The 16,870-nt window shown below is 53.6% G+C and overlaps 1 protein-coding gene across 2 annotated transcripts in view; it reads left to right on the top strand.

Moving 5' to 3' along the window:
- Positions 1-9,940, top strand: part of ZER1 (zyg-11 related cell cycle regulator) — a 38,427-nt gene extending 28,487 nt beyond the window's left edge. For both annotated transcript variants that reach the window (XM_008050618.1, XM_021708884.1), the window contains 7 exons: positions 1,152-1,193; positions 1,336-1,455; positions 2,563-2,678; positions 3,593-3,781; positions 5,112-5,209; positions 6,600-6,702; positions 8,362-9,940. In XM_008050618.1, coding sequence (XP_008048809.1) covers positions 1,152-1,193; positions 1,336-1,455; positions 2,563-2,678; positions 3,593-3,781; positions 5,112-5,209; positions 6,600-6,702; positions 8,362-8,419 — 726 coding nt within the window. In that variant the 3' untranslated portion in view covers positions 8,420-9,940. The remainder of the gene's footprint in view (positions 1-1,151; positions 1,194-1,335; positions 1,456-2,562; positions 2,679-3,592; positions 3,782-5,111; positions 5,210-6,599; positions 6,703-8,361) is intronic.
- Positions 9,941-16,870: the final 6,930 nt, after the last annotated feature.

The raw sequence follows: 16,870 nt of genomic DNA, 5'->3' as shown, positions 1-16,870 counted from the left end.
TTTTTTTTTTTTTTTTTTTTTTTTTGAGTTGGGGTCTCCCTCTGCTGCCCAGGCTGGAGTGCAGTGGCACATTCACGGCCACCGCAGCCTTGACCTGCTGGGCTCAGGTGATCCTTCTGCCTCTGCCTTCCAAACAGCTGGAACTAAAGGCACATGCCACCATGCCCGGCTACTTCTTTTGATTTATTGTAGAGACAAGGTCTCACCAAGTTGCCCAGGCTGGTCTCAAACCCCTGGACTCATGCAATCCTCTTGCCTCTGCCTCCCGAAGTGCTGAGGTTATAGGCATGAGCCACCACGTCCGACCTAGAATGTCTTAACAGCACATGTTGTTATAACTCCGCAGGTTTCTTCCACCCAGAACGCACCTTTCTTAGCTCCTCCATGCGCCCTGATGTTGTAAGCTCCATAGGGCAAGACGCCGTGCTGTCCTTCCGTCCTTGTGTCCACAGCATTTCTAGCACAGGGCCTGGAGCACAGTGAGGGGTGACAACTGTTGCTAAGGAAAGGAATGAGCCAATGAGGAGGGAACCACAGATCATCTAGTCTCTTCTCAGCTTGTCGCTATGGAGGCTCAAGCCCACAGCAGGAAGGGCTATACTGAGAGTCACACAGGGAGTGACTCTGGGAACCAGGACCAGCACCCAAGCCTTCTAACACCAAATTCCGAGGGTCTATGGATTGACCATCTTCAAAGAGCCTCCCAAGGCTGGGCGCAGTGGCTCTCACCTGTAATCCTAGCACTTCAGGAGGCCGAGACAGGAGGATCTCGAGTCCAGGAGTTCAAGACCAGCCTGGGCAACATAGTGAGACCCCGTCTCTATAAAAAATAATTCTAAAAATTAACTAGGCATGGAGGCGCATGCCTGTAGTCCCAGCTGCTTGGGAGGCTGAGGCCAGAGAATTGCCAGAACCCAAGAGGTCGAGGCTGTGGTGAGCCGTGATCACATCGCTGAACTCCAACCTGGACAACAGAGTGAGGCCCCAACTCAAAAATAATAAAAATAACCTCCCAAAGAGATACGGAGATTTGATCTTGTCATGATGTATGAACTAGGAATTGAACTGCTGACTTTCCTCTCTATCCTGGTTCTTGGGGGGTGTGGTCATTCATATGTCCTGGTCCTCTAGCAACTTCTTTCTGCTCACAGACCATGCTGAAGCTGATTCAGAAGAAACTGCTGGACAAAATAGTAAGTTGGGTCTTCTCGAGGCCACATTGCTCTTCTCTCCTCCCGAGAGGGGACCAGTTTGCCCCTGGGGGGTATCCCTGTTTTGTCTGGGGCCCCTCACCTGGTGCCAGGAGCCTTGGCTGAGCCCTGCCCTTCCGTGCAGTGTGACCAGGTGATGGAGTTTTCCTGGAGCGCCCTGTGGAACATCACCGACGAGACACCGGACAACTGTGAGATGTTCCTCAACTTCAACGGCATGAAGCTCTTCCTGGACTGCCTGAAGGTAGTATCTTCTCCTGCGACATGGCCACACTCTGTCCCCAGGCTTCCCCCTGGTTCCACGGAAGGGCAGTGGGACCCCCTTCAAGGCCCAGCAGTCAGAGCATGTGGCCAACAGAAGCTCCGCTATGGTGGGCCCCTCGAGAACCCTCCTTCGGAGGAAACCATACCCACCAAAAGCAGGCCCACCTCTGGTCACCAGGACAGGCTGTCCATCTTGAAATTCTATTCTCTTGTTCTAGATCCTAGGGAGTCCCCAAGCTACTATCTTGAGCTTTGGGAAATAGAACCATGTCTGCCAATAGGTCCCGTCTCTATTCAGCCTTTGTCTTTGTGGGAAGACACCCCCACCTTTTTTTTTCTGAAATTTGAGTCTCACTCTGTCACCCAGGCTAGAGTGCAGTGACACGCTCATGGATCACCACAGCCTCGACATCCTAGGCTCAGGTGATCCTTCTGCCTCAGCCTCCTGAGTAACTGGGGTTACACGCGCACACCACCATGCCTGGCTAATGCTTTGATTTTTTTTGTGGAGATGAGGTCTTGCTGTGTTGCCCAAGTTGGTCTCTGTCTTCTGGGCTCAAGCCATCCTCCAGCCTAGGCCTCTCAAAGTGTTGGAATTACAGGTGTGAGCCACGGCACTGGCCTCTTCCAACTTTTTAATCCCTTGTTGTGTGTGGCCAATGTCATCCCCAGTGCCGTTAGCATAGCCGAGCAGATGCCCATAATGATTTTGGGTTAACAGTTCCAGACACTGAGTAATTTGGTTTTTTTGAGTTGGAGTTTCACTCTGTCACCCAGATTGGAGTGCAGTGGCACGTTCCCAGCCACCACAGCTTCGACCTCCTGGGTCCGGCGATCCTTCAGAGCCTCAGCCTTCCAAGTAGCTGGAACTACAGGTGTGCGCTACCACGCCCGGCTAATTTTTGTTTTTTTTGTAGAGATGAGGTCTCGCCAAGTTGCCCAGGCGCGTCTCGAACCCATGGGCTCAGGCAATCCACTCACCTTAGCCTCCCAAAGCACGGGATTACAGCCTGAGCTACTGAGCCCGGCTCAGACACTGAGTAATTAAGCACTAATGGATGTGGCCTGATGGCTCTCACTTCCCCAGGAATTCCCAGAGAAGCAGGAACTGCATCGGAATATGCTGGGGCTCCTGGGGAACGTGGCAGAGGTGAAGGAGCTACGGCCTCAGCTCATGACTTCTCAGTTCATCAGCGTCTTCAGGTGGGTACTCTGCACCTTTCCCTTTTTGCCTTAGTTGCCAGGATGCTCAGAGCTCTCATCTGTGCTCAATTGCAGCAACTACTCTTGACCTAGGTTTCTGTTATAAATGTTGCTCTCCCTCTGTAATGTGGTTTCTTATCATCCAGTGGTCCCCTGACCTCAGATCCCTTTTAGAAGTAGTCTGGGCTGGACACTGTAGCTCACGCCTATAATCCCTGCCCTTTGGGAGGTGAGGGTGGGGAGATCGCTTGAGCCCAGGAGTTGGAGACCAGCCTGGGCAACATAGCAAGATCTTGTCTCTACAAAAAAAAAAAGTCAAAAAATTAGCCAGGTGTGTTGTCCCGTACCTGTAGTTCCAGCTACTTGGGAGGCTGAGGCAGAAGGATGGCCTTAGTTCATCAGGTCAAGGTTACATTGAGCTGTTATCATGCCACTGCATTCCAGCCTGGGCAATGGACTGAGACTCCAACTCAAAAAAAAAAAAAAAAGTAAGCCAAGCATGGTGGCTCATGCCTATAATCCCAGCACTTAGGGAGGCAGAGGCGAGAGGATTGCCTGACTCAGAGGTTTGAGACCAGTCTGAGCAACATGGCAAGACCACATCTCTACCATACATTTTTAAAAATTAGCCGGGTGTGGTGGCATGTGCCTGTGGTTCCAGCTACTTGGAAGGCTGAGGCAGAAGAATCGCCTGAGCCCTGCAGGTCAAGGCTGCGGTGGCCATGAGCGTGCCACTGCACTCCAGCCTGGACAACAGAGAACCTGACTCAAAAAAAAAAGTATTCTGAGTATAAACAATAAGTGACAAAGGAATAGAGTCCCTCTGGCACCGAGGTTGTACGCTGGGGACCAGCTGATGGTTCTTGAAGGCGGACCGGGACGTGGGCTCCATCTTGCCCCCTTCCTCCCGGCAGCAACCTGCTGGAGAGCAAGGCGGATGGAATCGAGGTCTCCTACAATGCCTGTGGCGTCCTCTCTCACATCATGTTCGACGGGCCCGAGGCTTGGGGCGTCTGCGAGCCCCAGCGCGGGGAGGTGGAGGAGCGCATGTGGGCGGCCATCCAGAGCTGGGACATCAACTCTCGGAGGAACATCAATTACAGGTGCGGGGAGGGCCAGCGGGAAGGGGTGAGTGGGGCTGTGCGGGCAGGACGCTGTCCCAGGGGCAGTCAGCGTCGCTGCCTTCCCTCCACTCCGCTATGGGGTTTGTTCTTCCTCTTTGAGGCACAGTCACGTCCAACATAACGGGCACAGATCTCACCTGGGCACACACCCCCCCCCCAGGTACCCTAGCCTGCTCCTGACAGTCAATACATGTTTATTTGGGGGGAAGGAGAAAACACCCACACGTGATAGGTGACAACAGGAACCATGCATCATCTCGCTCCCCAAGAGGGAGCCCCTGCTGGCATTCTGGGGTCTCTCCTTCTGGCAGTGTTCCTGGGCACAGAGTTCATGACTTGAAGTTAGGCCGGCATTGGTTCCTCCTCTATGGTGACTGAATGGCTGGTCTTCAGGCCTGGGTCTCCCTCATCATTTTAGGAGGAGCCAGTTTCTGTGTGCTGTCCTGTACTGATGGACATTTCAGTTAAAAGCCTGCACTGGTTGGGAGGTTGAGGTGAGAGGATTGCCTGAATCCAGAAGTTCAAGATCAGCCTGGGTAACTTGGTGAGACCTCATCTCTACAATAAATCAAAAAATTAGCCGGGCATGGTGGCACGTGCCTGTGGTTCTAGCTTGAGGACAGGAGTTCAAGACCAGTCCAGGCAACACAGAGAGATCTCATTGCTGCAAAAAAAAAGAAAAGAAAAGAAATTAGCCGGGTGTGGTGGTGTGTACTATAGTCCTAGCTACTTGGGAGGCTGAGGCAAGAGGATTGCCTAAGCCCGGGAGGTTGAGGCTGCAGTGAGCTGTGATCGTGCCACTGCACTCCAGTCTGGGCAACAGAGTAAGACCCTGACTCAAAAGAAAACAGAAAAAAGCCTGCATTGGAAGGAAGGAATTCATGCTTATAGCTTTGCCAGGGAGAGGGAGGTGCAGCCGCTGGCCCAGAGGTTTTGCACATACATGGTTTGGGCTTTCTTTGACTCCAGCCCAGGCCCTTGGGGAAGAACAGTCCCACTTGCTTCTGTTCCCAGTGTGCCCCTCCTACCCCCATGAGTCTCTTTCCTGGCTGAGACTCCTAGCCTTCTGCCCCGCCTAACTGGGTCCCTCCTGCCTTAGACATGTGCTCATGTGCGTATTCTCCCTCCCAGAAGGCTCCAAGTGGACCCTGCCAGTGAGATGAAAGACCAGTGCCTCCTCTCCCTGGCATCCTGCTGGCTTGTCATGCTTGGTCCTGAGAATCCTTTAGGGAGGAGAAACCTCCGATGAGAAGAGACACACTCCCCTGACCCCCAGCATCAGAAGTGACCTCGACTTCTCTTCCTGCAGGTCGTTTGAGCCAATTCTCCGCCTCCTACCCCAGGGCATCTCTCCTGTCAGCCAGCACTGGGCAACCTGGGCCCTGTACAACCTTGTGTCTGTCTACCGTGAGTGTCCTTCCCTTGGTCCAGATCCACGCAGATGTGCCCTCGGAGGGTTTACAACCAGGGGGAGGGAGCAATCCAAGAGTTGCTGTCAGCTCCTGTGCCTCAGAGCAAAGCCCTCTGCTTTCTAGCATTTGTAGGACACACAGCCCAAAGGCCGACTCTTGTCTTGTCACAGAAGCAGGTCTGGCAGGCAAGATACACACACGCACAATCCCTAGACAGCTTTCTTCATGTTTCCTGCTTCCAAATGAGGGAACAGCCTAAACTCCCCATGCCAGCTGGGCATAGTGACACACACCCACTACTTGGGAGGCTGAGGCAGGAGGATCACTTGAGGCCAAGAGTTGGAGGCTGCAATGAGCTATGTTTGCACCTGTGAATAACCACTGCACTCCAGCCTGGACAACATAGCGAGACCCTATCTCTAAAAGTAAAATAAAATAATGAAAATTCTTGTGCCTTCTGCATGACAGAATACTACCAGCTGGTTTCAACCTGGCTGGTCACCAGAATCACCTGGTGGTGTTTTTGTAAAAGTACAGGCCAGGCACAGTGGCTCATACCTGTAATCCCAGCACTTTGGGAGGCCAAGGCAAGAGGATTGCTTGACCCCAGGAGTTTGAGATCAGCCTGGGCAAGATCTTATCTCTACAAAAATAAAAAAAATTAACTGAGTATGGTGGTATGCGCCTGTAGTCCCAGCTACTTGGGGGGCTGAGGTAGAAGGATCGCCTGAGCCCAGGAGATCAAGACTTCGGTGAGCTGTAATCATGCCACTGCATACTAGCCTGGGTGACAGGTGAGAACCTGACTCAAAAAAAAAAAAAAAAAAAAAAAAAAAAGCCAGGCGTGGTAGCTCAAGCCTGTAATCCCAGCACTTTGGGAGGTGGAGGCGAGAGGATTGCTTGAGCCCAGGGTTCAAGACCAGCCTGGGCAACTTGATGAGACTTTGTCTCTACAATAAGTCAAAAAATTACCTGGGCGTAGTGATGCATTTCTGTAGTTTCAGCTACTTGGAAGGCTGAGATGGAAGGATCACCTGAGCCCAGTAGGATGAGGCTGCAGAGTCCGTGAGCATGTCACCATACTCCAGTCTGGGTGACAAAGTGAGACTCTGACTCAAAAACAAAAACAAAAAAAACAATAACTTTGAATCAAAGTAGGGAAGAGCCTTTTCCAGGAACTCCCACCTGCCTCCTCAGGTGAACACAGCAACTCACACCTGTGAGGCTGGGCAGGCGTGACTGGTCCCACTCCTAGCGCTGCCCTCCCACCTGGACTGCATCTTTATCCCCCACCCTGGGTAGTCCTCAGAGCAAGAGTGGGTTTCTAGGCTACAGGCTGATAGGCGGCCTCTCCCCATCATCTGCTGTCTGCTCCCAACCCACAGCGGACAAGTACTGCCCCCTGCTGATCAAAGAAGGCGGGATGCCTCTTCTGAGGGACATGATCAAGATGGCGACCGCGCGGCAGGAGACCAAGGAAATGGCCCGGTAAGAGACATGCGACGAGTTTCTGCTTGGAGCCTTGATGCAGGGGAGTGAGGGCACAATGGCAGCCCGCTGGTGGCTAAGAATGACTGGAATTCTTGGGGCAGCTCGGGGTTGAGTGTGGGGGTAGACAGTATACCGACGTCCAGCTGGCGCCTCTAAGTGTCATCTCAGTCACAGTGTGGCTGGAAACTAGATAGCTGAGCTGTGAATGAAGGCACTGTTGCCCTCATCTGTAAGTTTAGTTTTATTTTATTACCAACGAATTCCATCCTCTCATCATCAGGCATTGGCAAATCAGGTCAGAGCTTCCCATTATTTTTGGTCAAAAACATTCCACCTGAAAAGGGGCTACAGTGTGGTAAAATGCATCCTAGAGGTAAGATGGGGCAGAGTGCAAGTGAGTTTCTGAATGCGAAGGTCATGAACATGGCCAGGTCTGGCCTTCTGTTGCTGTTGGGTTTCACTGCAGTGTCTAAAACATCACCGCTCCAGTTTACAAGTTGATCGGGAACCGGGACTCTCAGAGATTACACATTTCAGAGTCAGCGGGAATGACCTTGCCTTCTCTGATCCATTCTAGAAGGGAGCATAGTCAAGCTGACCCCAGTATAGTTCTGTCATGGTTCTGAACTTGGTATCCAGCAAAAGGCCACATGGAGGAGAGGCCTGGAGCCCAGAGGCTCCCAGACAGCAACTCACTGCACCAGGGATGGGAGGCCAATAGCTCGTTCTGCCATTATCAAAAGGCACTGCTTAAACACTGATCAAAAGAGCTTTGTTTTTTGTTTGTTTTTCGAAACAGGCTCTCACTCTGTCACCCAGGCTGGAGTGCCGTGGTAGGATCATAGCTTACTGCAGTCTTGACCTCCTAGGCTCAAATGATCCTCCTATCTCAGCCTCCCCAGTAGCTGGGATTACAGGCGCACACTACCTGCATGGCTAATTTCTTTTTCTTTTTTTTTTTTTTGAGTTGGAGTCTTACTCTGTCGCCCAGACTAGAGTGCAGTGGCCGCTCCCAGTCACTGCAGCCTCGACCTGCTGGGCTCCAGCGATCCTTCTGCCTCAGCCTTCCAAGTAGTCGGAATTATAGGTGTGCGCTACCATGCCCAGCTTATTTTTTGATTTTATTGTAGAGATAAAATCCAGGAGTTCAAGACTAGCCTGGGCAAAATAGTGAGACCTTATCTCTACCAAAAAAAAAAAAAAAAAAGAAAATTGGCTGGGTATGGTGTCAAGTACCTGTAGTCCCAGCTACTTGAGAGGCCAAGGTGGGAGGATCACCTGAGCCCAGTAGGTTGAGGCTGCAGTGAGCTGTGATCACACTATTGCGTTCCAGCCGGATGACAGAGTGAAAAAAGAAAGGATGAGGTGGTCAGGCCTGAGCTGATTCAGGAACCTCCTAGCCCCAGATGCCCTGGGACTGGGGGCAGGGAAAGAGGGGCATGGGAAGGAAGGCGGGCAGGATGGTGGTGACGACACTCAAGGCCACAGGTGCCATCCCCTGGGTTTCCGCATGTGCCAGCCACTCTGCCAGCCCCTTTCTCCACATCACTCAGTGTCACCGTCCCTGTTCACATGGGTGAGCCCACTGCTTGGTCACCCAGGAGGGGCAGGCTCACCCACACAAGTCGCCCTCCAAGCCTGTCCCCTTTTCCCCAGCAAGGTGATCGAGCACTGCAGTAACTTTAAAGAGGAGAACATGGACACGTCCAGATAGAGGCTCCGCCCCCCGCCACGCTCTGGACCACAGGCCGGAGGACACTCCAGCGGCCCCACGGGACGGAGAGACACGGGGACTTTTGCACAACCGACGCTTTCCTTGACATTAGTGAGATATATATATATTATATATATATATTATTTTTGGGTTAGGAAGTGTGAAGTTTTGTGTGTATGATTTCTGTACAATAACTCAAGAAGCACTCCCCGAATCCTCGCCGCCGTCCCGGCCATTCTGAAACCCCACTCGAAGCCTTCATCGCTGCCACACTCACTCCTGCCCTGCCCAGACTCAATGCCTATAACGTCGTGAGTGTCCAGTCCCTTTCCAGTAACTCAGACCCCAGTCTGGTGTCCTGTTCTGAGAGGACCAAGCCTTGATCAGCCTGCTCCAGCATCCCAGTCCACTGCCCAAGCCTGAGGATCCCGTCTTGGCTCCTGGCGCGGCTGGTGAGGCTTGGGGATTAGAACTCACCCCGCTGGGTCTCCCAAATGCCTTGGTGCTCCCGGCTGTGGCCATCTGGGGCAAGAGCCAGCCCCTGCTAGGCTTAGGGTCCGGCAGCCCCAGAGGCCCCTCGGAGCGGGGCGCCCAGTGGCCCTGCTGCTCGCCGGCCGGGCCTGCCTGAGGCCACGCTGCTATGGAGGCTGCCTCCTAGTCTCCCTCCAGGTCCCCAGGCCGTGGAAGGCCCAGCCCAGGTGGTCAGGTCGGGGGCAGATACCACTGCCCCTCTGCCAAACACGTTGCAAACCTGCCCCAGCGCTGGGAGCCAGCACCTTCTGGGGCCAGGGGCACACGCCACGCTCCACAGCCCTCATCCACCTGCCGGCTCCCAAGGGCGCTCCCACCAGCAGAACTGAGCCTGCCTCATTCGCCTGGCCTGCCCGCTGCCCCGGCGACCCACGCCTCTCCCAGAGGCAGGAGGTCCCCACTCCAGCCTTCTACTCAGTGGCCACACAGCCACTGCCAGACCAGCACTTGGACATCCCGCCAAGGCCGTGCGGGGGCCCTCCCAGCCCTCCTGCCCCGCCCTGGGCTCTCCCCGGAAACCTCTGTGCTGTGTTTCAGAGAAGCATGAGGCCGCTGTCTCGGCATACCTTGTGCCATCCCTCAGTGTGACTGAACCGCGTCTCATGGACACACCTGCAGGACAAGTGGGCCTGGGCCAGCACTGACCCTGGAGGCTGCCTTGGGTGCCGGCTTTTCTTGGCTTTTCCTTCCCGGGCCTGTCTGTGGAGGCTCCCAGCATTTCTGCCTCCAGGCGGAATAGGCCAGGTGAGCAGCTTGTGAGGGAGGACCTGGCCTTGTTCTCTGAGCCTCACTCTCCTGGCCGGGGAAGGGGACGGCAGCCCTGTGTTCCCCAGCTTGGCAGAGGGGCCGCATCCACCCTCCCTTCCATCCCATGCCCAGCGACCCAGCAAACCCTGGGCAGAGCTCACATCGCATCGCTTTACCACCTAGGGCCTGGGGTCATGTCTGTACTTTGGGATGTCACAGAAATACATTTTTGTGCAAAGTGGAGAACAGAGCGTCTTTCTTGTGGAGGGGATGGGGGTCATTAGCTGGGCTTCTAGGCTCAGGAGTGGGGCCTGGACCACCCCAGGCAGGGGGCCTGGGGTGTGGGTCGTCCTGTGTCTGGTGGGTTCATGTGTCCAGCCCGCAGGGCCAGTCAACTGCACGCTGGGGCCAGGGCAGATTGGGCTGCAGTGCCCGTTTCCTCCGCGTTCTCTTCACACCCCTGTGCCCAGACACGGAGGACACAGCTGGCAGCCTGGCCAACAGGGCCCCTGCCCGGGGCAGCACTGTCTGATGGGGAAGATGGAGGGTGAATGTGAGATCACGACCCTGCATGACCAGCAGGGAGAAGGCGCCTCCTGAGAGCTACTAGGATGGGAGGACAGGGTGGGAAGACTGGAGTACCAGGCATCAGGGCTTCGGGAAGTGAGAGACAGCCCCGGGAGGCTTGTCACAGGCTTGTCACAGGGCGGAGGCAGCTGAGCAAAATCCAGGGACAATATGGAGGCTGCCAGGCCTGGCCCAACAAGGGTGGAGCTGGAGCAGGAGGGGACAGAGAAACAGCTGCAGCCAAATCGTGGTGACCAAGCTCCGGCTCGGCGCTGGACAGCCCTGGTTTGCAGTTGTGGTCCTGGCATAGTCATCGCCGGTGTCCTCACTCTCCGACATTCCTGAGGACCACGGGGAGGGGGTGGGTCTGATGCTCTATGTGAGGGGAAGTGACTGAAGACTTGAAGCCGGAGCATCAGGACCTGATCGAACATCCTGCAATCGGGCATTCGGGGTCATCCGGCCCGCCTCTGGTGCCAAGGACCCTCTTCGTCCCCTGAGCAGGGCTTGGACCGGGCCTGTCCCTCCCGTGGGTAAGCGCCCCCTGCCACTGGCCACTCATAGGGTCTGGACAGAAAGGGCATCAGGAACAGTGGTCTGCCTTGGAATCCTGGTGAGTCGTCCATGGCCAGGAGGAGCAAGGGCAGTGCCTGACAGGTGGCCTCCAATGCCAGTGGACATTGCTGAGTACTTCATCTGCATGCCAGGCCCTGGGACATGTGCTTTGTGTACATTCTGTTTCCTCATGGTCATCACAGCAACCCATTTTGCAGACGAGGACACTGAGGCTCAGAAAGGTGAAATGACTTCTTGCACCAAGGTTGTCACAGAAAAGGAGGAAAAATGAGAGCTCCCCAGATGTGCCCAGTGCTCCTCCTCTGGCCCCCCAGCCCTGACACTTTCCACTTCCTGTGCCAGGAGCACACTAGTCCAGGCCCCCACTTCTCCCATGGGACTGAAACTGTTCTGTGCGCCTCCCTCATTGGACAGGGAGTGGCAAGCCAAGTCGAGGCTCTGCTGTGCCCAGCACACAGCACAGAATCTGGCATATTGAAGACTCTCATTAAAAACTGGTGGAAGGGCCGAGCACAGTGGCTCACGCCTATAGTCCCTGCACTTTGGGAGGCTGAGGCATTGCCTGAGCTCACAGTCTTGAGACCAACCTGGGCAACTTGGCAAGACCTCATCTCTTCATCTGTGGTAGCAGGCGCCTATAGTTCCAGCTACTTGGAAGGCTGAGGTGGAAGGATCGCCGGAGCCCAGCGGGTGGAGCTGCGGTGGCTGTGAGCCTGCCACTGCCCTCCAGTCTGGGTGACAGAGTGAGACTCCGACTCAAAAAGAAAAAAAAGTAAGTTAAAATCTCACTGAAGGCCATTGCTTTGTTAAACTCTGGTTTGAGCCGGGCTCGGTGGCTCAGGCTGTAATCCCGCGCCTTTGGGAAGCTGAGGTGAGTGGATTGCCTGAGCCCGCGGGTTTGAGACCCACCTGAGCAAGTTGGCGAGACCTCATCTCTACAATAAATCAAAAATTAGCCGGGCGTGGTAGTACGCACCTGTAGTTCCAGATAATTGGAAGGCTGAGGCGGAAGGATCGCCAGAGCCCAGAGGCAAGGCTGCGGTGGCCGGGAGTAGCCACTGCATTCCAGTCTGAGCAATAGAGTGAGACTCCAACTCAAAAAAAAAAAAAATTAAACTCTGGTTTGTCCATGCTTTGGCCCCCTCCCCTACCTTGGGGAGGTGAATCTCTTCTCTCTCTCTAATTTTTACTTTTAAAATAAACTTGCTAGCCGGGCTCGGTGGCTCAACCTGTAATCCCGCGCTTTGGGAGGCTGAGGCGAGTGGATTGCCTGAGCCGGCGGGTTAAGATCCACCTGGGCAACTTGGCGAGACCTCATCTCTACAATAAATGAAAAAATTAGCTGGGTGTGGTAGCACGCGCCTGTAGTTCCGGCTACTTGGAAGGCTGAGGCGGAAGGATCGCCGGGGCCCAGTAGGTCGAGGCTGTGGTGGCCGGGAGCGGCCACTGCACTCCAGTCTGGGCGACAGAGTGAGACTCCAACTCAAAATAAAATAAAATAAAATAAAATATTTTTTTGATCTTAAAAAAAAAAACTCGCTGAGTCTAGGCAACATAGCAAGACCTTGCCTCAACAACAACAACAAAAAAAAATCCAAAAAATTATCTGGTCATGGTGGTGCACGCCTATAGTCCTCACTATTCAGGAAGCTAAGCTGGGAGAATCGGCTGAGCCCAGGAGGTCAAGGCTGCAGTGAGCCATGATCGTGCTACTGCACTCCAGCCTCGGGTAACACGTGAGACGCCAAAAAAAAAAAACAACTTAGTCACTCAATGCCATGCTATCCATTGTGGGATAGACTTGCACAACCCCCACCCGGAGTGACCCCAACTTCCTGCCTGTCCTGTTGTCCCCCAACTGTCACTGACTTATTCTGTGTCTACGTTCCAGGAAGATGTGAGCCCACTGAAGGCAGGGGTCAGTCTAGGCCCGGGGTCAGTTAGGGTGCCCAAGTGCAGGCAACCTAGATGGCAGGGTGTGGCGGGCTCCTGAGCCAGAGGACAACTGACCTACCAGGCCTCAGGAGGAACACACACCAGGGTGGCTTGGGGCTCTGGGTCACTGGAGCCCCCAGCTGGCTTCTGCGGGCAACACCATCAGGGTAATGATGAACCCTTCCTTTCTCCTTCCTGTGCCCCTGTGCTCAAGATTCAGAATCCTGGGCCAGGGTCAGTGGCTCAGCCTGTCATCCCAGCACTTTGGGAGGCCGAGGTGAGTGGATTGCCTGAGCCCACGGGTTCAAGACCAGCCCGGACAACTTGGTGAGACCGTGTCTCTACAATAAATAAAAAATTAGCTTGGGCGTGGTAGTATGCACCTGTAGTTTCGGCAACTTGGAAGGCTGAGGCGGAAGGATCGCCGGAGCCCAGCAGGTCGACACTGAGGTGGCTGTGAGCATGCCCCTGCACTCTGGCCTGGGTGACGGAGTGAGACTCCAAATCAAAAAAAAAAAAAGATTCAGAATCCTGCATCCAAGAGAAATTGATGAGTTTGGAGTGGGGAGTCCGAGCACTCTTGATGGTACTGCCAAAACTACACACGTGGAGGAGAGGGCTATTCCCCCAAGAACAGTCTAGGTGCTGGTACTAGATAGAGCAAGGGAGAACAACGCCAGGTGGGTGTGTGCTCAGTGTTGAGCACAAAGAGTCTCCTCTCGGCTGGGCACAGTGGCTCACATTTGCCATCCCAGCACTTTGGTGAGAGAATTGCTGGAGCCCAGGAGTTTGAGACCAGCCTAGGCAACATAGTGAGACCTCATCTCTGCAAAAAAAGTTAAAAAATTAGAGGCTGGGCATGGTGGCTCAAGCCTGTAATCCCAGCACTTTGGGAGGCCGAGGTGAGGAGACTGCCTGAGCCCACAGGTTCGAGACCAGCCCAGGCAACTTGGCAAGACCTCATCTCTACAAGAAATCAAAACATGGTGGCACGTGCCTGTGGTTCCAGCCACTTGGAAGGCTGAGGCAGAAGGATGGTATAAGCCCAGCAGGTCAAGGCTGCGGTAGCCATGAGCATGCCACTGCACTCCACCTTAGACGGCAGAGTAAGACTCCAACTGAAAAAAAAAAAAAAACAATTAGCCAGGCATGCTGGTGTGCACCTGTAGTCCCAACTACTCAGGAGGCTGAGGTAGGAGAAGGATCGCTAGAGCCCAGAAGGTCAAGGCTACAGTGTGCTATCGCGCTCCACCCTGCATGAAGGATGAGACCCTGTCTCGAATTTAATTAATTAATTAATTAATAATAGATTCACCCTTGACCAAACTCTAGCCAAGCTCCTCTGAGCCTTCGTTTTTTTTTTTTGAGTTGAAGTCTCACTCTGTCACTCAGACTGGAGTGCAGTGGCCACTCCTGGCCACCGCAGCCTCGATCTGCTGGGCTCCTTCTGCCTCAGCCTTCCAAGTAGCTGGCACTACAGGCGCGCGCTACCACGCCCGGCTAATTTTTGATTTATTGTAGAGATGAGGTCTCGTCAAGTTGCCCAGGCGGGTCTCGAACCCGCGGGCTCAGGCAATCCACTCACCTTGGCCTCCGAAAGTGCTGGGATTACAGACTGAGCCACTGAGCCCAGCCACCTTCTTCTTAATTAGGCCTCAACCTTGGCCTGTACAACTAGACTCTTAGCACAAATTATTTCATCTACCTCTCCCTCCCACATTAAATGACTTAAACACTAATGTAGTTTCTAACAGGTTAAGGCCATATCCCAAGGAAACCCCCACCCCTAAAGTGCCTGCCTTGATAAAGTTCAAAGACTGCCGAAATAATTTTCTGTTTGTTCCAGCCAACACCTGACAGGTTCCCCTTTTTTTTCTTTTTTTTTTCAGTTGCAGTCTCACTCTGCAGGCTGGAGTGTAGTGGCACATGATCATGAGCTCAGGTGACCCTTCTGCCACAGCCTCCCAAGTCTCTGGGACTACAGGTGCACACCACCATGCCCAGTTAATTTTTCTTTTTTTTGTAGAGACGATATCTCGCTATGTTGCCCAGGCTGGTCTCGAACTCCTGAACTCAAGCAATCCTCCCGCCTTGGCCTCCCAAAGTGCTGGGATGACAGGTGTGAGCCACTGCACCCTGCCTATGACCACTCTTGATTAGAGCATTTACTAAAAAGAGTTTACAACTGTGAATCCTTCCTCTGTCCTTCTGAGATATCTGTATGTCTCCTACAACTGAAGAGTGTCTTTCTCGAGAACCTGAAAGCCATCCCTTTGAAATGGAATCATCAGGAAGGACAGGGCCTTTGTCTCCCAGACCCTGTGGAAGGATAGCATCCTAACCACAACTGCCAGCCAGCAGACAAAGTGGGTCTAATCAGCATTTTCACTTGCCAGCCCTTTGGGGTTTTTCATTTCCCTGACTCTGCTCAAGCCCCCACCATTCCCCCTCCCTGCTCCCCCATGTTCCCATTAGGCCAGGCTGGAAGCTAGCACCTGTTGTTTCAGCTACTCAGGAGCCTGAGGCAGGAGGATCACTTGAGCCCAAGAGTTTGAGGCCAGCCTGGGCGACAAAGCAAGATCCCATCTCAAAAAACAAAGAGACAAAAAAAATCAGTCATCTCTGAACAAACAGAAATTGAGTCGGCCCTCTTCCCTGCTGCAATGAGATGTTACTGAGTAAAATCTACCCTTACCACTTACACTAGTGTCTGACTTAATTTACTTTTGACATCAGCACGGTACCTGAGCCATGGAAGCTTCAGGATCATTTGCTGAGTGGATCATGTGCTAGCTGTCCCCACTCGGCATGTTAAGTCATGCACCACTGCAATAATCAAGACTGAGTACAGGCCAGGCCTAGTGGCTCAGCCTGTCATCCCAGCACTTTGGGAGGCCAAGGCGAGTGGATTGCCTGAGCCCGTGGGTTCGACACCAGTCCGGGCAACTTGGCGAAACCTTGTCCCTATAATAAATCAAAAATTAGCCGAGAGTGGTAGCATGTGCCTGTAGTTCCAGCTACTTGAAAGGCTGAGGCGGAAGGATTGCCAGAGCCCGACAGGTCAAGGCTGCAGTGGCTGGGAGCGTCCACTGCACTCCAGTCTGGGCAACAGAGTGAGACTCCAATTAAAAAAAAAAAAAAAAAAGAATTCATTGACTAATGCAACTGGGGAACCTAGAGTTAGTATCAACTTCAGGCATTGCTGAATCTAGAGGGCCAAGACAATGTTGCTCAGGCCATCTCTTGCTCTCTTTTCAGTGCTGCTTATCTCTCTCTATAATCTGGTTTCACTGGGCATGATGGCTCCTGCCTGCAATCCCAGCACTCTGGGAGACTGAGGAGGCTCACTTGAGCCCAGGAGTTTGACACCAGCCTGGGCAATATAGTAAGAACCCAGCTCTTACAGGCAATTAGCACTTGTGAAGAAGAAAAAAAAAGACCTTGTCTCCAAAACATAAAATTAGCCAGGTGTGATGGCGTGCACCTATAGTACCAGCTTGGGAGGCTGAGGAGGAAAGCAATGCCTGATCCCAGGAGGTCGAGACTGTAGTGAGCCATGATGGTGCCACTGCACTCCAGCCTGAGCAGCACAGTGAGACCCTGACTCAAACAAAACAAAACAAAAAGCAGATCTCATTCTCTCCTGCCTCAGACAGGCTCTCTCCGCCTGTGTAAAGATGGCTCCTGGTTACTTTACCTCCTATTTTTTATGCTTGGATCCAGAAGAATGCCCCTTCCCCTCTGATCATCTGTACAGGAATCTCAAGGAAGGCCTGTGATTGGCCCTGCTGAGGCACACGCCCACACCCTGCCTCCCACCATCCAGTCTCCCCAGGACCAACGGGATGGGAGGAGTCAGCTGCCACCGAAAAGGGGATGTGGAACTGACAAGACCACAGAAGTCAGAGGAGAAGGCTGCAGGAGCTGGGACGAGGCCAACCAGATAGAGGAAGGGGAGGATGCTGGGAGCAGTGGGAGGTGCCTTGGAAAGGTAGGGCTGAAAGGGGAAGGTCCTGGCGACACACGGAAGAACAGCCTGGGGCCTCGGGCTGGGAAAGTCAGCCTGGCAGGCTGTAGATGGTGGCTTTGGCGACG

The sequence above is a fragment of the Carlito syrichta genome, unplaced genomic scaffold, assembly GCF_000164805.1.
Source record: "Carlito syrichta isolate Samal-C Ts95f unplaced genomic scaffold, Tarsius_syrichta-2.0.1 Scaffold153563, whole genome shotgun sequence".
In the NCBI taxonomy this organism is placed as follows: domain Eukaryota; kingdom Metazoa; phylum Chordata; class Mammalia; order Primates; family Tarsiidae; genus Carlito; species Carlito syrichta.
The sequence above is the reverse complement of the archived record's forward strand: the minus strand, read 5'-3'. Positions and strand labels throughout refer to the sequence as shown.